Source organism: Musca domestica, unplaced genomic scaffold, assembly GCF_030504385.1.
Source record: "Musca domestica strain aabys unplaced genomic scaffold, Musca_domestica.polishedcontigs.V.1.1 12, whole genome shotgun sequence".
NCBI lineage: Eukaryota > Metazoa > Arthropoda > Insecta > Diptera > Muscidae > Musca > Musca domestica.
This window is the reverse complement of record NW_026712155.1, coordinates 15,530,772-15,553,246: the sequence shown is the minus strand read 5'-3', so window position 1 is coordinate 15,553,246 and position 22,475 is coordinate 15,530,772. Positions and strand designations below refer to the sequence as shown.

General features: G+C 33.5%; 6 protein-coding genes across 7 annotated transcripts in view; 2 read left to right on the top strand and 4 right to left on the bottom strand.

Annotated features, from left to right (window-relative positions):
* Positions 1-6,075: 6,075 nt before the first annotated feature.
* On the bottom strand, positions 6,076-7,354 carry LOC101901416 (E3 ubiquitin-protein ligase RNF113A). Its single transcript, XM_005181903.4, has 3 exons — positions 7,142-7,354; positions 6,345-7,074; positions 6,076-6,283 (listed from the first exon to the last, which is right to left on the bottom strand). The coding sequence occupies exons 1-3, from the start codon at positions 7,242-7,244 to the stop codon at positions 6,097-6,099; spliced, it is 1,020 nt and encodes a 339-aa protein (XP_005181960.1). The 5' UTR covers positions 7,245-7,354; the 3' UTR covers positions 6,076-6,096.
* Positions 7,355-7,719: 365 nt separating this feature from the next.
* Positions 7,720-8,749, top strand: LOC101901250 (S-formylglutathione hydrolase). Its single transcript, XM_005181902.4, has one exon. The coding sequence runs from the start codon at positions 7,850-7,852 to the stop codon at positions 8,705-8,707; it is 858 nt and encodes a 285-aa protein (XP_005181959.1). The 5' UTR covers positions 7,720-7,849; the 3' UTR covers positions 8,708-8,749.
* Positions 8,750-8,901: 152 nt separating this feature from the next.
* On the bottom strand, positions 8,902-11,479 carry LOC101901748 (zinc finger protein 892). Its single transcript, XM_005181905.4, has 6 exons — positions 11,200-11,479; positions 10,690-11,127; positions 10,033-10,346; positions 9,841-9,975; positions 9,655-9,765; positions 8,902-9,128 (listed from the first exon to the last, which is right to left on the bottom strand). The coding sequence occupies exons 1-6, from the start codon at positions 11,335-11,337 to the stop codon at positions 8,948-8,950; spliced, it is 1,317 nt and encodes a 438-aa protein (XP_005181962.2). The 5' UTR covers positions 11,338-11,479; the 3' UTR covers positions 8,902-8,947.
* A 1,702-nt stretch (positions 11,480-13,181) lies between these two features.
* Positions 13,182-15,084, bottom strand: LOC101901581 (zinc finger protein 664). Its single transcript, XM_005181904.4, has 5 exons — positions 14,811-15,084; positions 14,038-14,750; positions 13,841-13,975; positions 13,670-13,780; positions 13,182-13,603 (listed from the first exon to the last, which is right to left on the bottom strand). The coding sequence occupies exons 1-5, from the start codon at positions 14,955-14,957 to the stop codon at positions 13,456-13,458; spliced, it is 1,254 nt and encodes a 417-aa protein (XP_005181961.2). The 5' UTR covers positions 14,958-15,084; the 3' UTR covers positions 13,182-13,455.
* Positions 15,085-16,579: 1,495 nt separating this feature from the next.
* LOC101901082 (large ribosomal subunit protein mL45) lies at positions 16,580-18,558 on the top strand. Its single transcript, XM_005181901.4, has 2 exons — positions 16,580-16,736; positions 16,797-18,558. Exons 1-2 carry the CDS (start codon positions 16,692-16,694, stop codon positions 17,814-17,816), a joined length of 1,065 nt encoding a protein of 354 aa, XP_005181958.2. The 5' UTR covers positions 16,580-16,691; the 3' UTR covers positions 17,817-18,558.
* A 1,722-nt stretch (positions 18,559-20,280) lies between these two features.
* Positions 20,281-22,475, bottom strand: part of LOC101900902 (limbic system-associated membrane protein) — a 239,433-nt gene continuing 237,238 nt past the window's right edge. For both annotated transcript variants that reach the window (XM_059118329.1, XM_059118330.1), the window contains exons 6-7: positions 21,850-22,107; positions 20,281-21,773 (exon numbers count right to left, since the gene is read on the bottom strand). In XM_059118329.1, coding sequence (XP_058974312.1) covers positions 21,469-21,773; positions 21,850-22,107 — 563 coding nt within the window. In that variant the 3' untranslated portion in view covers positions 20,281-21,468. The remainder of the gene's footprint in view (positions 21,774-21,849; positions 22,108-22,475) is intronic.

Here is a 22,475-nt window from a genome sequence, read left to right as displayed (position 1 = left end):
CAAGGATAAGAGGATTCTTTAAAGATTCTTTCAAGGATACGAGGATTTTTCAGAGTTTTTTCAAGGATACGAGGATTTTTTAAAGAATTTTTCAAGGATACGTGGACTTTTTAAACATTTTTTAAGGATACGTGGATTTTTTAAATATTTTGTTGAAGGATAAGAGGATTTTTTAAAGATTCCTTCAAGGATACGATGATTTTTTAGAGTTTTTTGAAGGATACGAGGATTTTTTAAAGATTTTTTCATGGATACGTGGATTTTTTAAACATTTTTTTAAGGATACGTGGATTTTTTAAATATTTTGTTCAAAGATAGGAGGATTTTTTAAAGATTCTTTCAAGGATACGGGGATTTTTTAAACATTCCTTTTTTTCAAGGATACGTGGATTTTTTAAACATTTTTTGAAAGATACGTGAATTTTTAAAATTTTTTTAAGGATACGTGGATTTTTTAAACATTTTTTAAAAGATACGTGGATTTTTTAAACATTTTTTCAAGGATACGTGGAATTTTTAAACATTTTTTGAAAGATACGTGGATTTTTCAAACATTTTTTCAAGAATTCGTGGATTTTTTAAAGATTTTTTCAAGGATACATGGATTTTTTAGACATTTTTTTAAGGATACATGTATTTTTTAAACAATTGTTCAAGGTTACGTGAACTTTTTTAACATTTTTTCAAGGATACGTGGATTTTTTAAACATTTTTTCAAAGATACGTGGATTTTTCAAACATTTTTTTCAAGGATACGTGGATTTTTAAACATTTTTTCAAGGATACGTGGATTTTTTAAACATTTTTTCAAGGATACGTGGATTTTTTAAACATTTTTTTCAAGGATACGAGGATTTTTTAAACATTTTTTCAAGGATACGTGGATTTTTTAAACATTTTTTTCAAGGATACGAGGATTTTTTAAACATTTTTTCAAGGATATGTGGATTTTTTAAACATTTTTTTCAAGGATACGAGGATTTTTTAAACATTTTTTCAAGGATACGTGGATTTTTTAAACATTTTTTTCAAGGATACGAGGATTTTTTAAACATTTTTTCAAGGATACGTGGATTTTTTAAACATTTTTTTCAAGGATACGAGGATTTTTTAAACATTTTTTCAAGGATACGTGGATTTTTTAAACATTTTTTAAGGATACGTGGATTTTTTAAATATTTTGTTCAAGGATGAGAGGATTTTTTAAAGATTCTTTCAAGGATATGAGGATTTTTTAAACATTTCTTTTTTTGACCGATACGTGGATTTTTTAAACATTTTTTAAGGATACGTGGATTTTTTAAATATTTTGTTCAAGGATGAGAGGATTTTTTAAAGATTCTTTCAAGGATATGAGGATTTTTTAAACATTTCTTTTTTTGACCGATACGTGGATTTTTTAAACAGTTTTTTTTTCAAAGTGTTCAGATTTCTTTGAAAAATGAGTTCAAATATTTACCCTGTGTAACTGAAAATATTTAAAATTAGCAAAACTGGAAAAAACACCGACAATTACTTCCTTAATACTTCCCACACTTCTACTCTCATATTACTAGCTTATCCTCTTCGATTCATCACTTGTCCACCCCGTTTTTTTAAACTAATGTGTTGAAAATTGTGTTCAAAACACAAATACCTAGGTCGGGACATTTGTACCTACATAGTGTGGCACAGATAATCAACAACAACAAAAACAACGGCAAAAAAGGACAATAACAACAAAAAAAAACAACAAAATAAACACAAAAAACTGTCACTTTACTTCTTTTCACTAACAATGTTAACAAATCGGGTCAACAAAGAACATGCTTATGCATGTAAATACTGTTATAACGGACAATAGCAGAGGCAGCAACAACAACAACTACGATAAACAACAAATATGTTACAACATTGTCAACAGCTTTGAAACCCAGCGAACAGGACAGCCACAAAAAACAACAAACTCTTAAAAGCCAGACACAAACAATGTGGCAAACAACATTACTGCAATGAGGCAATAACAACGACAACAACAACTTAGATGAACAACTGCAACAACTGATAATAACAACAGCAAAAGACAGAACGAACCACTTTGATAGTCATTTAAGTTATACAGTTAGAGCGGCATTTTGCGGACGTTTCCCCGTCCTCCTCCCACCAGAGTACCTTAGTTTGAGATGTACTGCAGCGGTTCAATTCTTTTTTTCCAAATTTGGCCCCCGGCCAAAACAACACTTACAGATGGTATTGGGTAGGAATATAACTACCGTTTGGAGGAAGCGGAATATTATACCTTTTTACTAGGTTTTTGTACCCTACAATAAGGACACGCTATGAACATAAGTATTATGGATAAGGCTCTGAAAACGGGGATTTAAAAGAACAGGGATTTTTAATTTTTTTTTTTTTCAAGAACATGAACAGCTCTACAAACGTGGATTTTGTAAACATTATTTTCAAGGATATCATCAAACGTGGATTTTTTAAACATTTTTTCAAGGATATCATCAAACATTTTTTCAAGAATATCAAATCAAACGTGGATTTTTTAAACATTTTTTCAAGAATATCATCAAACGTGGAGTTTTTAAACATTTTTTCAAGAATATCATCAAACGTGGATTTTTTTTAACATTTTTTCAAGAATATCATCAAACGTGGATTTTTTTTAACATTTTTTCAAGAATATCATCAAACGTGGATTTTTTAAACATTTTTTCAAGAATATCATCAAACGTGGATTTTTTAAACATTTTTTCAAGAATATCATCAAACGTGGATTTTTTAAACATTTTTTCAAGAATATCATCAAACGTGGATTTTTTAAACATTTTTTCAAGAATATCATCAAACGTGGATTTTTTAAACATTTTTTCACGAATATCATCAAACGTGGATTTTTTAAACATTTTTTCAAGAATATCATCAAACGTGGATTTTTTAAACATTTTTTCAAGAATATCATCAAACGTGGATTTTTTAAACATTTTTTCAAGAATATCATCAAACGTGGATTTTTTAAACATTTTTTCAAGAATATCATCAAACGTGGATTTTTTAAACATTTTTTCAAGAATATCATCAAACGTGGATTTTTTAAACATTTTTTCAAGAATATCATCAGACGTGGATTTTTTAAACATTTTTTCAAGAATATCATCAAACGTGGATTTTTTAAACCTTTTTTCAAGAATATCATCAAACGTGGATTTTTTAAAATTTTTTCAAGGATATCATCAAACGTGGATTTTTTAAACATTTTTTCAAGGATATCATCAAACGCGGATTTTTAAACATTTTTTCAAGAATATCATCAAACGTGGATTTTTTAAACATTTTTTCAAGAATATCATCAAACGTGGATTTTTTAAACATTTTTTCAAGAATATCATCAAACGTGGATTTTTTAAACATTTTTTCAAGAATATCATCAAACGTGGATTTTTTAAACATTTTTTCAAGAATATCATCAAACGTGGATTTTTTAAACATTTTTTCAAGAATATCATCAAACGTGGATTTTTAAACATTTTTTCAAGAATATCATCAAACGTGGATTTTTTTAAAAATTTTTTCAAGAATATCATCAAACGTGGATTTTTTTAAACATTTTTTCAAGAATATCATCAAACGCGGATTTTTTAAACATTTTTTCAAGTCCTTTGAAAAGACTTGAAAAGACTTTTCAAATATATTTTAAAGAACTTTTCAAATATTTTTTAAAGTTCTTTTAAAATATCTTTTCACGGAGTTTTGAATTTTTAAAGGTTTTCAATTAAATTTACAATGAATTTAAAGCGTTGTTTTGCATGTGCTTTTTCACATCTATAATTATAAAATATCTCGAAGATTTTGAAAATTATTTTCAAGAAATTTTTAAATATTTTAAAACAAAAGTTTTGGCATTTTTTGCCAAGACATTTTCAAATCCATTACATATTACCCATTTTAAGGTCATTGAAAAGTCGTTCCTGCTGCCTTCCAAAATGTTTACCTTATCTTTTATTGTTGTTATTTTCGTTGCTGCTGTTCCTCTAGACCTAAACATAAACAATGGCAGGCGGACAAAAGGTTGAGTTTGTTATTTGTGTATGGCTATGTCATTGCATTTTTATCAATGTAAGTTCGCCGCTTTTTGCTGTCATTGTTTGCTCGGAAGAGACTATTTAGCGGAAATTGTTAAAGAAAGTGTTAAATAATAAATAAAGAACATACATGCTTAGGAAGTAAGAACTAAACGTGGAGCAAAAGGAAACTATATTAAGAACATAAAAAAAAAAACTAAGAAAGGGATATCCTTTTTGGGGAAAAAAAATGTGTTTAGGTTTTGACAGTTACTCATAATTTACGGATATTAAAAGTCAGTGGTATTTTTTGTGGCATTCTCTGCAAGAGTGATGTGGTGTCAGGTGTAAATATTGTAACACTAATATATATGCAGTAGACATTTTTAAAAGTTGGCTAAGAAATTGAAAAAAGAAATCTTTATTTTCGATTTTTAGAAAGTGTTAAATATAAGTCTGGAGTATTCGCCCCATTGACTTAACTTCATATTACTCTCTACTACAGAGAAACCACCTTCATATATTCGAAACCTTACTTTCTTTGATTGATTCTAATACCAAATTTCACCTTAAAGTTCGAATTTCCTTTTGGTACGCCTATCCTGCATTCCATCAGTGACTTTTTTCCAAAATTTCAGAATTCTATCTCATTCACTTTGTCCAATACAGGTACATTCAATTTTTGATACATTTCGTACATTTCCTAATCTTTTAGTACGTATTTCCAAAACCCTATCCTTTTCATACAAAGACAGACCCTCGTGCAAAATTTCAAGAAGTTCAAAATTTCAAGCCATTTCGTCTGGCCATTTCACTACCCTTTAATATATAGATTGTTTTCAAAAATGGACCATGAATTCATTAAGCGTTACTTTGGAATAAATTTAAACTGTGTCACATTTTTAAGTTTGTTCCCCATGCGGAAATATTCTGACAAGCAAGAGCCGTTCTATGTTTATTTTTTAGACTTTCCGTTGCAAATGCACTTATCGTTTTCCTCATGCATGTCCGTCTATTTCTAGTTTCCTATAACCATGTTTCTTCATTAAATGAACCCAACAAATGTTGATAAAGGAATCGAATGCCGGATTTTGCCGTGAACAGGACATCAAAACAAAGGCAATGCGAACAATAGGTCTAAATGAAATTGGTGTCTTGTTATTTCCGCATACTGTGCTGTCAGGTATGTTAAATATCCGTAACGTAAATAAACATGTGTGTGTAAGTTTGTTCCGTGGGGTTCCATGGGTAACGCATTTCCTTTTTCCGGTATAGAAAAGTATATGAATGCGATAGTGTCAGCAAGAATGCATGGAACTTGAAACAGATAAATATTAACTGTTACTATTAAAAATATTATGTTTCGAGTGTTTTCAAGTGTTTCCTTTAAAATATTATTGAAATCCACGTCTTAAAATATTTTTAAAATGAATTTTGGTGCAGTAGAAAATATTCATTTTAAAGTATATTTCCTCATCAGAAAGTATTCATTAAAGTCGTCTTTTGCGGACCTGAAAAAAAATTTAATACACGGATGCATAGTAAACATTATTTGAAAATCCTCCTAGTTGTCAACATATTAAAACAATTGATCAAAGTTATTCCCAACGCATCCAAGATTAAAGAAGACTAAACACTTGATAGTGTTCTTAATGATCCCTTAAAAATATTAAAGACCAGTTTGTGTGTGCCAAAAGAAAAATAGTTGTTTCAACTATTTGGTTTTATTGAATAACAAATTAAGGACTTGTTTCTTTACACCATTTTAAAAGTTTGTCAAATTGCAATATTGTTTTTTATTCGCATTCACTTTTGATTCCACATAAAGAAACGAACCCTTAAATTACACACAAGAACATTGTGTCTTCTTTCGCAATCATTTTCTTTCTGTAATTTTATTTAAACTAGACCTAAATGCAGCCTTGTTCCGGAAATCCCATTTGAAATGTACAATACATTAGGTTTAAAGGCTTCCAACGTTATTAAAATAATTCAAACATCATATAAGCGATATAAAAATTTATTAAAAAAAAACGCCAACATTATCTTAATCACTAGCCTCATCTGAATCACTATGACCATGACGATCTGCCTCATCTACCTCATTTTTAAGGCGGGCTATTAATTCCTTTGCTGGGTTGAAAATACCATTTGTTTGTTGGGAACAAATAAAACAACGCTGAGACTTTTTGTAATGTTCCAATGCACATTTTTCACAAAAATAATGTTTACATCTGCAAAGAAATTATAAAAAATATTACAAATACAACAATCCTATAAATTTCCCATACTCACTTTGTTACCACAGGATTAACAAAACTCTGACGACATATGAAACATTTAAACGGCAACGATTCCTCATCGGAATGTATTTCATACTTCGAATCATCCTCGTCCGACTCACATTCGCCCTTCTGCTGGGCGGCATGATCCAATTCTAACTGCCAACCAGCCTTGTAATCACTGCGATCATGTAAAAATTTACAACTATCACCAAACCCGCAATATCCGGTTTCTTTGTAATCCTTACAAATATCTGGCTGATAATCCCAACGTACAGTGGCACGTAAGTGAGCCGGTGCTCTGATGGGACCCTTACGTACCATACCCGAACTAGCATTGCCGGCCGCTGTATCTTTCTTCTTATAGTACTGGGCATAGTTGTTAAGACCACGATAGATTTTATCATCCGCTTTGCCCTCTAATTCCTCGTTGACTTTTATGGCTTTCTCATGTATCGCCTGGGCATCACGATCGAGTTCTGTATCGATTTCCAGCACTGAGGTTGCACCCTGATCCTGTGGACCACTTGGCATGGCTGTACGTTTGGATTTATACGATACCGATACACGTTTTTCGTCATCGCTTTCCTCACTGCTGCTGGAAGTGGAGTCTTTGTTATTTCGTTCCTTTTTGCTTTTGATATGTTTTGTACTTTGAAAATTTGGATTGGCACGTTTACGTCTCTGTTCCAAACGCACAACGGCTGAGGTTTGCTGTTGCTCCTCTTCAGCGCTACCGGCATCTATTTCGTTGGAGGGAATCGTTTATTAAAAAGAAGAGAGCAAGAATATCTTCATAATTTGTGTTACCTGACTCATTACTTGATTCCTGTTTTCTCCGGAATGCTGGCTTCTTGATATTTCGTTTTTTGAAACCAAAACTGGTGGAAGTCGATGCTGTTTCTTCAGACATTATTCAATTTTTATTTTGTTTTTCAGAGGAATTTATTTTCATAAACGTTTTTGTTTACAAACGTTGCCTCTCTTCTGTTGTCAAAGTATAGAGTTGCCAACTCTTTTTCGTATTCATGTGGTCGTCATATCTTCTTCTACTTTCTTTCCCATCAAAATGAAACTAAAGTTTCTGAATAAAAAAGAAAAAAATGAAAAAAAATCTATTTAAAGCAAGAATTGCTTTTATTTGATTGGCTCATCACAGAATTAGGAAATGGACCAAAATTGAACTAAGGCCACCTAAAACTCTTTTGTTCTTCGAAGAAACCAGCCAATGACTTAAACAAACAAAAATGCTTTCTAAGTATCAGCACCTTTATTTGTTACTTCTGTCTTGCCCTCAAGGCTTTCCACAACGCAACCGGACTTAATTACGAGCAAAAATCTGAACATTCACGTATAGGAAAAGAGCTAATAAATAATTCAATAGATTGGCAACTCTAAACATACGTCAGTAGTGTGTCTGCCTTATCGGAAGATTCGAGGGTTCAGAATACAATTCGCTGACTTTCTGATTTTGCAATATTTTAAAATAGTGCTATATAGCGATATTTTCTAGAAAACATGGCCCTAGAATTAGTATCTAGCAGCAAATGTTTCGAAGGCGAACAACGCATTTACAGCCACAACTCAACTGTATTGGGTTGTGAAATGAAATTTTCCGTCTTCGTGCCGCCCTGTATGTTGGAAGAGAAAAAAGAATGTCCCGTTCTATATTATCTGTCCGGCTTGACGTGTACCCATGAGAATTTCATTCACAAATCCGGTATGCAACAACATGCGGCCAAGGAAGGTATTTTGATAGTGAATCCCGATACATCTCCACGCAATGTCAACATACCCGGTGAAGATGATGCCTATGACTTTGGATCGGGTGCCGGCTTTTATGTCAATGCCACTCAGGAACCATGGTCCAAGAATTACCTTATGTATTCCTATGTTACCGAGGAACTGGTGGAATTGGTAAACAAGAATTTTGCTGTTTTGCCTAATAAGAAGGGTATCTTTGGCCACAGTATGGGTGGTCATGGAGCATTGATATGTGCCCTTAAAAATCCCGGTCAATATCAATCGGTATCGGCCTTTGCCCCCATTTGTAATCCCATTGAATGTCCTTGGGGACAAAAAGCTTTGAAGGGATATTTGGGTGATGACAAGGAACAATGGAAGCAGTATGATGCCACTCACTTGGCCCAGAACTATGCCGGCACTCCATTAGAACTTTTCATTGACCAGGGTAGTGATGATAATTTCCTTAAACAAAAGCAATTGTTGCCCGATAACTTGTTGACAGCATGTGCTGGAAATGATCACTTACAAGCCATATACAAACAACGTGAAGGATATGATCATAGCTATTATTACATTGCGACATTTGTGGGTGAACACATTGCCTATCATGCTAAATTTTTAAAGAATTGAACAAAAGCGGAGGCTAATAAACTGTAATATTTGGAAATAATATTTTTTTTCGTTTATTTTTGCATTTAAACTGAGAAGTAATCCATCTTAAGAATTTACTAAAACTTTTTCTGAGTGTATTACTTGTTTTCTTCGTTTTGTTTATAGTTATATATTTTATATTAAATATATTGTGGTCAAAACTAAACAAAAAATAAAAGGAAAAATATTTTTTTATTCACTTTGTAAGAATTGTTTGGTTTAAATCTGTAAAAGCTGATGTGTTGCCGTTTCTACACTCATTTCCTGATACGTTTGCTGTTCCATGGTATTGCTATTTTCCATTTGGGTCATATTTAATTTGATTCCTTTCTTTTCGTGGGTCATCTTGTGACTGCGTAATTTGTAGGCTTGTTGGAAGCCTTTGCCACAAATTTCACATCTGCAAAAAATAAAGCAAAATTGAATTGTTAATAAGTTTTGAAAACATTTCTAAATTATAAACGACTTCTTTCTTCATGAATTTACTACATATTCTTCTTTATATAGACGGATTTTTAAATATTTATAGATGAGATTCCCTCTAAAGACCTATTTTAGAGGTTTAACATAAATTGAAGACCTTCTGCAGAATAATACATTAAATAGGAATTTTAAAATGGAAGATCGTCTAATGTACAGTTATAGTAGAACATCGTTAAGACATCTAAGAAAATAATCTATTATGATCGTCTTATTAGTAAAAGTATTCTCTGGAAAGATCATATTTAGATATTTTTATATAGATATTTCAAAGAACTTAAGATCTTTTTATAAGACTTCTGCAAATAAAGGTCCTTCTATTGGATTTGAATACAGGAAATAACATCGATTGTCATTCTGTTGCAACACCCTATTCTATTTTTTTGGCTTAAAGGCCTTTTGAAGATACTCTTTATATCTAGCTGGAAGGTAGATGTTCTACTTACACAAAAGGTTTTTCACCGGTATGTATCATTTTATGGAATTTCAATGTATTTGTATAGGTAAACGATTTGCCGCAAACATCACAAATATATGGCCTTTCATTGGTGTGAATGCTGGAAAGAGAAAAAAAGAGAAACATTTACAAAATCCTTTTCTAGTTAAGCTCAAATGCTTTAGTTGCCACTTACCGATGATGTTTGTTCCTTGTAGACAAATCAGCAAAGGCCGCAGGACAATAACTGCATTTATAGGGACGATTACCGGTATGGGTATTCATGTGCCTCGCCAATTGTTGTGTCTGGGCAAAGGCATAACCACAAATTCTATTCATAGAAGTCATATTAAAACATGCTGATTATTTGTTTGCAATAGTAACTTACTCGCACTCATGTGGCTTAATACCCTTGTGTAACTTAATGTGTTCCGTCAACCTGCCTTGGGAGGGATATTTGTTACCACAGAAATCACAGATGTAGGCTGTGTCTTTTGATTTTTTCTCGCGGGTGCCGGTACGTTTTCGCTTTGTAGCAGGTTGGCTGGTCGAGGGCTTAACAATGGTACGTTTCATAACAACTCTACTGCGTTGTGTTTTACGATTTTCAACTGGGACATATTCATCATTGTCTGATGATGGTAATTCAAGGTCTTCTTCCAATTCCAAATATTCTATATTGTCTTGACTGCCAGTTAGACTCTAGAATAAACAAAGTAAATCTTAATTAATATTCACAATAAATTCCGAATTTAAGATAAATTAATTAGTAATTGTTTGCTGGTTCTCATGGCGGTTGGGTGCGTTGTTCGAAGCTGTAAAATGCTTATTGAAACCAAAAAATAAGTAGAAATTGACCTCTTCGGTACCCTTTAGCCCCTGGCTATGCACATTCTTGTTAGCGACAAAAAAAATCCTGTTTCAAATTGATAAATTATTATAAATTGTAAAACGAACCCTCTTAATTTGTCACAACGTGCTTCACATTACTTTTGAATATAAATCTTAACCTGTCTGCTTGTTTGCACACATATATGCTACTCACATCATTTTCAAATGCTTCATCTGCTAATTGGAAGACCTCCTTTTCCTCTTCCTCTGTCATAGGTTCATAGATTTCCACGAAATCATCATCTTCCTCCTGTATTTGAACCGAGTATTCCTCTTTGACAGCTACTGAAGTTGACGCAGCATTGACTGTGGTTTCCTGTTCCAATTTTATTAATACATCATCACCATTGGCATCTTCAAGTACATAGCCTTCTTCCGTAAAGGCCACAGTATTTGGTGTCGAATCATTGGTATCTTCGTCTGCTGCATTAAAAAGCAAAGTATCTTTAGGATCATCAACTTCCACGGGAGCTATGAATTTGCTTAAATGCTTGTGAGACCTTTGACAACTTTGACGGAATTTATATGCTACTTGCAGGTATTTGTAGCAGATTTTACAAATCTTATCGGGATAATGATCGAATTGTTTTATCTAGAGGAAAAGAAAGTAATTTCGTTTTTGAACATAATTAATTCCAGTTATTCTTTTTGAGATGTCACCTACAGGCACTCCACCACATTCTAATATCATACGCGTCAAATCTTTCTCAGCATTTTTGTCGAATATGGTTTGCATCTCCTCCTTTGGTTGTTTGAGGCATATACGACACACCAGCCATTTTTGATTTAGTCCAGATTTCATGTTTATTGGCCGCCGTTGTTGCTGATTTTATTATTAAATTAAGTTAATAACAAATAAAATAATATGGAAATGTTTTCAATAACTTTTTTTTATAAATTTTTTTACACAGTGAAAAGCAATGACGCTCAATGGGAGTGGCCATATTGTTTTTTTGTTGATAATACATTAGTTATCGATAACTGACATTGAATCGATAATCGAAATGGATAATTAAATTCCATGATTTGTAATTCAAGCGTCTTGGGGATCAAACTACATATTTTTGTATATAATTCAGTTGTGAAAAGAAGGAAATCTTCGTTATAAAAATGGAGAATAAAATAGAAATAATTAAAAAGATTTTATTGAGACGAAGACATTTGGCAGCCTCAACCATTTTGGAGGGAACCGCTTTGGATACGAAAAAGCTGTTTGTAATGAAAGTTATGTTGTTAAATGAATTACAACGTCTTTACAATGTAAAAAAGCATATGGAATTGAAACCTACAAACCCTTTAACAATAGAAAATGGTTCCAGTTTTGTCCAGTATTTCAAAAATATCGAACGGAAAGTAGAAGAGATGCTCAAAGTATTGGATATTACCATGCAACAACTTATACAAATAGAGGAGGAAAAGAGTGAAATTTTAAAAATATATGCCGATCGAGAAGCTGAAATTCAAAAGGCCCTAGTGGATATGGTTATACAAACGTGAAAATAACTAATTTGATATAATACAGCATTTCTCCATTTTTTATATGATTTAAGGCAACGTGATTATTCTTAAAGTTCTTGAGGGATGCTAAAGGAAAAAAAGTATAAACTGCGAAAGCATTGACAGAATGACCCCTTTATATCCAACGTGTGGAAAATTCTAATTATAAATCGATTGGATATTGGATTATTGTGGGGTCATAGTTAAAATTTGAAATAGCAGACTGCTGCAGGAACTATATGGTTGACATTGCAAATACTGAAAACGTTAAGTTAACCTAAATCAACGTCCGATTTCTAGGAGGATAATCACTCATTGAATATGACAGATTACAGTCAATTTTTATAAAAAATGTTTCTGCGACTTTAAATTGACTGGTACCCTTGGTTTGGCTTCAGGATGCGCCACTACACGAGGCCACTGGAGGAACTATATGGTTGATATAACAAATTCTGAAAACATTCTATTAATCTAAATCCACGTCCGATTTCTAGGACGATTCTTACTCATTGAATATGACTGATTACAGTCAATTCTAATGGAAAATGCTTCTCCTTAAATTTGCTGGTAACCATAATTTGTCTTAAGGCGGTGCTTAACTCGGAGACCTTTGGTCCATTGTGTTCATCGTAAGATTTTTAATAAGGTAGTTGGATACAGGAGAAATCGAGAAAGGTCGCCTATGCCTTCGCAAACGTATAAATAATGATGAGATCTACATACGACTGAGAAGAACGTGCCAATTAGTTTATGTATATTGTTAGATAACATGGGACATTTGCATTGCAGATGTTAAATTGTTTCTATCTCTTCTTCATGGTCTGACGATATCTGATACTGCAGTCAGCATGCCTATGGATATGTTGCCACCGGTGCGGTTAGAGCTATACTAGGAGACACTGGTTCCTTGTTTACATATGGTGCATGCAATCAATAGTCACTGGTTCCGTATTAAACTTCAGTCCTGGTAATCCCTATTGCAATAATTACAGGCTTCACAACAAAAGACGGATATGCATCAGAGTCACTGCAATTTACATAACGACGAGAGGTACAATTCTGAATCCTGCGCTGAAACATTTATTTATCCACACCCAAGAAAATTAGTATGACAAACGTTTTTGTAATTCTATTTATAATTAAGTTGAATTAAATGTCAATTTTAAAATTAGAGTACAAAGAAATAAATTCATATTACAATTAGAATGTTCGAATTGTAAGAATTTACACTAAAATAAATGTTCTACATCTAAAGTATAGAACTCAAATATCCTGTAGTTACAACTTTTTTCAAAGCGCATTACCATTTCCAAATAAATTATTCTTTCACATACAAAAATATGCATAACAATGTGTACGTTTCTCTATGTAGGTATGTGCATATATATTTGCTTAAGGTACTTTCACTAATAAACGTATTTATTTAACTTTTCTCCAATTCATATTCTTTCATTTCCTCGTCGAAATCATCGTTATCCTCATTGCCCAAAACGATTATTTTACGCGTATGGCATTTCTCGTGGGCATTTCTATGGTGGAGCTGGGAGAAAGCTCTATTACAGTAGCTACATCTGTAATGGAAAATAATATTAACACGTTTGTTGAAGGATTTTGAAAAACCAAATCTGCAAATTTACCTATGAGGTTTCTCGCCAGTGTGCACCATCATGTGAACTTTTAGAACATTGGAATAAGCAAATGATTTTGGGCAAAGGGTACATTTGTAGGGCCGCTCATTGGTGTGGATTCTAAAGGTACAAAATAGATATAATGCTGCTGAAGTAAACGTATGAAATAGGAGTACCCACCTTTCATGTTTGATTTTTGTGGATGGATCTCCAAAACTGGCATCACAAAATTGGCATTTATATGGTCGATTGCCTGTATGTGAATTCATGTGCCGCGATAACTGAGGCGTTGTAGAGAATCGCTTGCCACATATTCTATTAAACAAAAACACAAATTATTAACTCAAAATAATATAATCTTACAAGTATTGACTTACTCGCATTCATGGGGTTTAACTTTCTTGTGGATTTTTATGTGCAAAATATATTTTGCCTTGTCCTGATATACATTTTCACAAAAATCACAGCGATAGATACCACCCTCCTCGGGCTTAATATCATTATTGCTTGCTCTGCCTCGTTTACGTTTGGTGGCTCTAACAGGTTTAGTTGTTGCCTGATTGTTGGTGGTACTCTCTTGCACCATTGACTGGATATTATATGATGCTTTATTTGTACCATCATAATATTCTATGTGTATATTATCTTCCAGGGAATATGAATTGGATTCTTCAGCTAAAAATTCATGATCTTGACTATTTTCGGTTAATTGTTCATAAATGAATTGATCTTCCTCATCGTCGTCGTCGTCTGCTTCGTCTCTCTCCCTTTCTTCCTCTACTTGATTATCATTTCCTTGCATATTATCCTGGACGTCAAATTCATTTTTCATAATCGTCACCAAATTTCCTTCACCAGCATTATTATCAATGTCCTCCGCTTCCTGTGTATTTGTTTTTAGCAAAATACAATCCTGATCCTGGTCATCAGGACTTAACACAATCTGTGCTTCTTCTATATTTACAGGATTTATAAACTGTTTCAATTGTTCATAAGATTGTTCACACAAATCTCGGAACTTGCAAGCGGCCCGCAATAACAGCAAACAACGGCTGCATATTTTATTTGGTAGATTGTTTTGATCACAAATCTGTAAATAAATAAATTCTATAATTAATACCAACATTCATGCCTTCATCTGGTTGATTACCTTAATGCCTCCGTACAGCTGTATTTGCTGGGGTAAATTACCCAAATCCGAAGTCTTCTCAACTTCTTGAAATATTGGATATAATTCGTGGCTGCCATTCTTTAAACAAACTCGACATATCTGCCAGCGGTTATTTACACAGGACATCGTTCAATATTTTTTAAAAATACTTCCTTTTTTATGTAGTTGGTGATGCTACGACAAATTGGCCAAACGCCAGTCTAAAGTAGTGTTGCCATTCGAATGTCAGAGACGGGCAAATTAAAAGCGTCAGGGCTTGGGCATTTGCAAGTGACGTTTCGATTGAAAAGTTTTAATCGATTACAATATCCACATGTCTTATTTACAATAAACATGTTTACATAAAACGCCGGATTTAGGTTGTCAATTCCATTCATAAATAACGCAATTTATGAAGAAACCAAGAATTAAAATGTATTTTCAGGGTGAGAATACATAAAAAAACTCTTTGAACTGGCTTAAGTCATCGTGTATTCTCAGGGTGAGAATACGTAAAAAACTCTTTGAACTGGCTTAAGTCATCGAGTGGCTTATTCGGAGAGCAACAAAGGAGCGTATGGAGAACTTTTATAAATTATGGACCAAAATCAAGATAAGTTAACCTAAAAATCCTTTTTCTTCCACGAATTTTATGAAAATATGAAATTAAACGTATTTTCTTTATAATTCTTTTATTCACAAATTTTTTTTCACTTTTTCATAAAACCAAAATGGATGGCTTGTTTCTCTGGACAATCAACAGACACAATTCACTTCCAATTCGGAAGAAATCAACTCTAATTTCCAGCAGCTGCCTTCCACTAGAATGATGAATGGAATCTTCCGATCAAAATAAAATGTAAATATATTTCATACAAATGGATTAAAAATATTTATTCAAAATGGAGTGTCGAATACACTATTCAAAATTGAATGCCAAATCTGAATGGCATGAAAATCGCTAAATCGTCACAAACAATTCAGGAAAATTTGCGATATCCTAATTACAATTTTGGTGCAAATTCATGGTACAAATAAAAAGATCATAGCTATGCGTCTACGTAGGGTAAAAATGAGATTTTTGACATAATACATTTTTCTACTAACTTTCTCATATTTATCCTACCCCTTTACTTAGTTTATCTTTATGCTCCTCTCGAACTGCAATAAGTTGTCTCCTTCTAACAAAATTGTCTTATCTAAGTATGTAGTCGAAGACAATAACGCCAATGTCGATTCTGCAATCAGCGTTGTATAGTGGCATTGGATTTTCCGTTGTCTTGCCACCTAAAAGGACGCAGTATTATTATTATTTTTTTTTTTTGTTTTAATAATTTCTTGTGTCTTATATAATTAAACTCTTTTGAATATCAACTCTAGTCTGAACATGAATTAAAACAATTAAAATGAGAGAACATGGTAGAAAAATACAGGTAAATGCATCAACGCTTGGGAGCATTGATATGTCAAAATTATTTTAGTTTCTTTTCAAATGTAAGTAGATTTTTATATGTTTTCTAATACAACGTCGTGTGGAGGTTATTTTAATGCGTGTTTTTCATCGATTTTTACAAATTTAAATAACTTTTCATTCAACATTTTCAATTCCAAAATTGGTTTGACAGTTCATTGTCCCAGCAGCTGCGTCGATGCGTCTACCTATATTTTTCTACCATGTGAGAGAATGAGAAAGATATGAAGCCTAGTATGAACATAACATAAATCTCATACAGCTGATTATTTCTCAACACGATTTGACGGAGTGGCAACTCTGCTTCAATGACATACAACGACATATGGTTGATTGTATAAAATTCTTGTGGAGTACTGAAGGAGGAAATTGTTTCCAGTGGAAAATATCAATAAAAACTTACGTAAACCATGGAATTGTTGTCCTCCACAAGGAACTGCATTAAATACTTGCAGGTAAGTGTAGAGTTTGTGTCAAATGTTTAGATATGCACTCAATGTTTTCCATTTTTCTAGTTTGTGCAACCAGGCATGCTGACACCGGGTGTACAATCTTTGGTACAGAGCCAGCAGGTTCGTCACCGGCAAACGAAGCATTGGAATCCGAAATTCAAACGGCTACGCAAGTTGAAGTTTGTCAAAATGGACCTACCCGACTTCCAGGAGAAAGCCAGTGAATTGCCACAGGATGAGTTGAAGAAACGCATGAAAGAACGAGGTTTTCTGCCACCACGTCCGTGGTTGGAAAGACCATTCCATATTAGTTGTACGGGTGGTATTTTCGAGGCTTATGTTCCGCCAGAAGGTGATGGCAAAAAATCGTTCATTTCCACTGCTGGTGCCAAGCAAAAGTTTGAGTTTTTGGAAAAGAAATCGAAAAGTATGTTGGCTGTGCGCAAGATACGTACCTATGAAGAAGATTTCGATACCGATAACTTCCCAACCATTGCCCAAGATATTTACATTGCTGCCCACAAATATATGGCTGATAAGGATAAACACAATCTACGAGAATTTGTTACCGAACGTTGTTATCCCGAAATGATGCACAATGTTAAGGATAAAACCATACGTTGGACATTCCTCAAGTCATTGGAGCCACCACGTATGGTGCATGCTCGTGTGACCGATGTTATTTCCAAAGAAAATCTCTTTGCCCAGGTCACAGTACGTTTCCATACACAACAAATGTTGGCCATCTATGATCGTTTTGGACGTCTTATGCATGGTAGTGAAATTCTTACCAAAGATGTTCTGGAATATGTTGTCTTTGAAAAGCACATCTCCAATGAATATGGTCGCTGGCGTTTGCACGATAAGATCATACCCGATTGGTTGCCACCTAAACAGCCAGCTCCTATTACATACCAATTGATTGAGGATACAGTAGAAGAGGTTGCAGCTGAACCTAAAAAATTGGAGGAGGGTCAAAAGAAGTTAGAGGGTGGGGAAAATGAACAGGTGCAAGTGGCAGCTACAGCTGCTGCTGCATCATCAACAGAATCAACAACGAAACCAAATGCTACGGCCATTTGATTATATTATTTATTGTTGGGTTGGCGCTTTAAGCGTTTACGTTTGAGTACGGTTTAATAAACATTTTATTAGTTATACTTTTTGTTGTTTTTAATTTCCTTCTTTGGTTTTATATACAAATGAGAAATTGTTGTTGCATTTGTATAATTATCTTTGGTTTGTTTTTCAACCCAACAAAATTATGTATGATTTCGTAAAATTTTTAGAAACGTTTTAGATTCTCCTGTATTTGCAGGATTTTGCAAAAGTATAGAACTAATGTTAATATCATACCTAACATTTAATTATGTGTTACATGAAAATTTGAAGAATAATAGCCAATTATTAAACTGGCATCAAAATATATACAACTTTCATGTTAAGTTATTGCCATTCACTTTAAAACCATTACTTCATCCAGTCCTTAATAATACCACATCCTTGAACATTTCCCACTTTTCCCCCAAAACGTTGTTAGCACTACGTAATCCATCATGTGTTGTTTATGGCCGAAAGCACTATTTCATTTATTATTTAAGCCAAACAAACAACAATACCATACCATATAGTAATAGGAATAATTAAAGAATATAAAGAAGGAATATTTTACAACTCATTTGTGTGGTTGATGTTTATGAAGGACTCTCCTCTGTGTGAGAGTTTTATAACATTAACTACTACGCCATAAAGATATTCATGAGGTGTTGAAGAAGTACTACCACTTAATATTGTTGTAATAAACAAGTTATAAAATTATTTTTAATACGAAATATTTTATTTAAATTAGAAGGACGAAGATGAGAGGTAAGTTATACAATTTGTCATAAAAGGACCCCTTCTCCTTTAAATAGAAAAGGGAATTTATAAAATATACTTTTTCTAATAAAAGACATATTTTATCAATAAAAAATGCGTTTTTGGTTTTTATGGAAGTCCTCTATTATTAATAGAAGAACTTTTTTTAGACGACACTTATTCTATTGATAGAAGACATTTTCATTTGGCACTCGCCTACTGTTGTAAACCTGTTGTATTAATGGCAGAAGTCTTCCTTCCTTTTCTAGACGACCTGCTTTTAATAAGTACAGGGTGAGATGAAAAATTTCAGACTGCTTTCATTTCTAAGCCACTCGTCCGACAGCTGTTAAAATTATTCCAGTGACAGCTCATTATATTGTTCACAAGCGTACAAACGCATTTTGCGAAGAATTTTCCATGTGTCTCGTACCATCGCTCGTTACTGTGCCACTGGTAGCGTAGCCCGACGCCAAGGAAGTGGACGGATGAAAACAGCGACACAGTAGAAATGGTTCGAAGAGAAAACATTCGTCGTCCAGCTGTTTTGTAAACAGACAAAATGATCGTGTTCATTTGCCAAAGAGGTCAGCTGAAAATGTGCACCTTCGGTTGGAACCCAGAACACAAACGCTGGCCGCTCGTATTAATCGACCGTGGCATCTGAATAAATGCCGAATATTATTGCGAAAATATTCTGGAGGGTTTATTAAAGCTTTGGGCACGCAAAACTTTTTTCCACAGACCTTGGACATTCCAACAGGACTCAGCACCATTGGACTCAGCACGCGCCACCCAAGAATGGTTACAAAATGAGGTTTCTCGCTTCATTTCCGCGCACAATGGCCACCAAAATCTCCGCATAACAATCCGTTGGACTATTGTGTCTGCAGTATTTTGGAAAGCAAGGTTGGCACTAAAAAATACCAAAGTGTACATCACCACAAGCAAGCGCTTCGCCGGGAATGGGCCAAAATACCGCAGAGCATCATTCGGGCACCGTGTGACGGTTTCATAGGCATGAAGGCTAAAATTCGTGCCAAAGGTGACCAATTCGAACAAATCTAAACTAATTCTAAAATTTGGTGCTATTTCCGACATTTTTTTTGCTTTCATACAATAAAATTTAAAAAAAAAATTATCTCACCCTGCAAGTCGGTCTGTAATTATGCTGATGACAGCAGTAGACCATCTGTATGAAGATACAAAGATTCTCTCTGTAAGTTATTTTACTTGGCAAGCCTTCCAGGCTTGTCCGGATACATTGCGCAGAAATAGAAGTCTAAAGACAAATATAACTTGTAGGTCAACAAGGGAGGCCTTATTAGTATTCATTTTGGTGTAGTTCCGAATTCATTATATCAACTAGAGAACATCAGTTGCATGGAGAAGCCAGTATGGTTTTGGCCAATTAAGTTTAGATTGTTTCAGCTTTCAGAGTAGCTTTGAAGTGCCTTTTTCTAACGTGGAACATTTTATTATAATTAGGTGACCTCCAAACAGATGATGCTGTCGGCGACTATGGTTCACTAATTTCTACATTTGCATTGAAAAGTAAGTGTTTTGCCCCTCGGGCTCCCCGAAATGATTTCCAAATGTATTTCTGAGTAAATCTTAGGCAAAAACAAACCTATTCCAATTACCTTACCTCTTTCGGGATGCAATGAATTAAAACACATTTCATATTCGCTTTACTTAGTTTTTATTATTATTTTGTGGTATTATTTTCGTACCTTATCATACATATATATGAATTTTATAAGTCTATCATACTTAATGATTACCATGTAGGTTTAGATGAATGATTTTGAAAATATAATTAGGTATCATAAAATATTTCATTGGTTTACGGGTTTATAGATTGAACTGCTGCGCTGGGACAATATTCCTTCAAGTAGACCACAAAAAATAATTACTGTAATTAAATTGTATGTATTGAAATTAAACAGAAAACTTCAAGTGAAATGCATTTTCAAATAATTCATCTAAACGTATACAGCATAGGTACGAAAAAGAAAACCGTTTGGAAATATTAGCAGTTTCTTTTGTTTTGTTTTCTCTTTATGGATTTCTTTTTTGTTTGGTTTCATTTTTACTTTTATCTACTTAATATTATGTTATACATAATTAAAATCTTTAAACTTACTTATTTATAATAATAATAATAGTATAATAATAATTAATAACTATGAACAATATAAACAAATGCAAAGTTTACTTTCTGTCTCTTTGACGACGACGATTTTTTTCAATTTGCATACACAATTTTCTTAGGTTGTAGTTGTTGTGGTTGCTGTTGGATCTAGTGCCGGGAACCCATTGCATCGCACCATTTAGGTGGAAACCCCAGTTGCTATTGTTCTAGTTTTGTATGGTAATGATGACGATGTTTATAATGTAACTGATCATGATCCACTCAATAATACTATTTCGACTTGGTTCTGAATCCGGAGGAATAGTTCATTTTGCCACTTTGGTAGCCAAGGAAACGGAAAATCAATTGAAATTTCCATTTTCGTTACCAAAAGTGTAGTACATATTCATCTACTAGCAAGTCGATCTATATAACCCTAATAGTAGTGTACACTCATTCCTGTTATTTTCGCGTTGCCAAACTTCGTTTCTGTTCTCTTGTCTAAAATATAAAACTAAAAAACCATTGCACCAATCTAATGCTGCATTCGATTGTACCTCGAAAGAGCATTAAACCCATTCACATTTTCATCATTCTTGCGGCAAACTCTTCCATGGATGAAGGTGGTACTGTTGTTGTTGCTGTTTTGATGTTGTTGTTATTGATCTTAATGATGAATGTAATGGGCGGCCTTGCATTAGATTCGGTCCAGACCGAACAGTCATAACCTTTCACTGTTTACAGTCACCTGTTTAGCCAATGATTTGGACGACCACTTGTGTGCAACAGTCGCTGTGACAGACAGATACCCAAAATAACTAAACAACAATTTGTTGCAATCATAAAATCAATTATCGACCATAAAATACTATAAAGTGTTGATATTTTGGCGTAGAATGATGTCATCTGGCCACCGTTGAATGTGAGTGATGATGACAGCATGCGACGTCGTCGATAGGAGGGTATAAGTGTTGTAGCACTATTATTGCCATGTTGCATGGCTGCGGGATGTTCACCGTTAATAACGTGCACCACTACCGAGGCAGAATCTGTAATGAAAAACACAAAAATGAATTTAATATTAATTTTCTAATGAAAAACAATTCGCAATTTGTTTTACAGTACCTGAACTACTTGGAGAACATGTGTAATTTCCCGAATCGGCTGGTGTTGCTTTCGATATTAGAAGCTTGCTGGTACGTGTTGTCCTTTCGGTAATAACACTAATGCCGCCACGCTGTGAATAGTTCATTAATCGTTTGCCCTTGTACCAATAGATGAATGAGGGTGGTATCGGTGATTGCATTGCCAAACATGTCAGGTTGATGTCACTGCCACTTTTAATGAATAGTTCAGGATTGCCAAGAATTTTAGCTCTTGAAACTGAAAATAAAACACACAACGACAGAGAAAACAATTATTAGTTTAATTAGTTTTTGTTTTAAAGGGAAAAAATGAATTGAAGTACGATATCGATTCTACGAAATCCTGGGGTTGAATTCTTGTTCAACGAAAACATAAAAGTGGTATTTTCTTTAATTTTTTCTAAATTTTTTCATTTGACATTTTCTCTTTTATTGACCTGAGAAATGCATGAATTTAAAAATTTTTACTACGATAGCCGATTTTTCCTTTATGGTATTAAAAAAATTGATTCTGGTTAGGCATATTATAGTCAAATTATAATGAAAAACGGCGGCAGGATTTTACAGCTCTTTATGAAATATCACAAAATATTCCTAGCCATGACT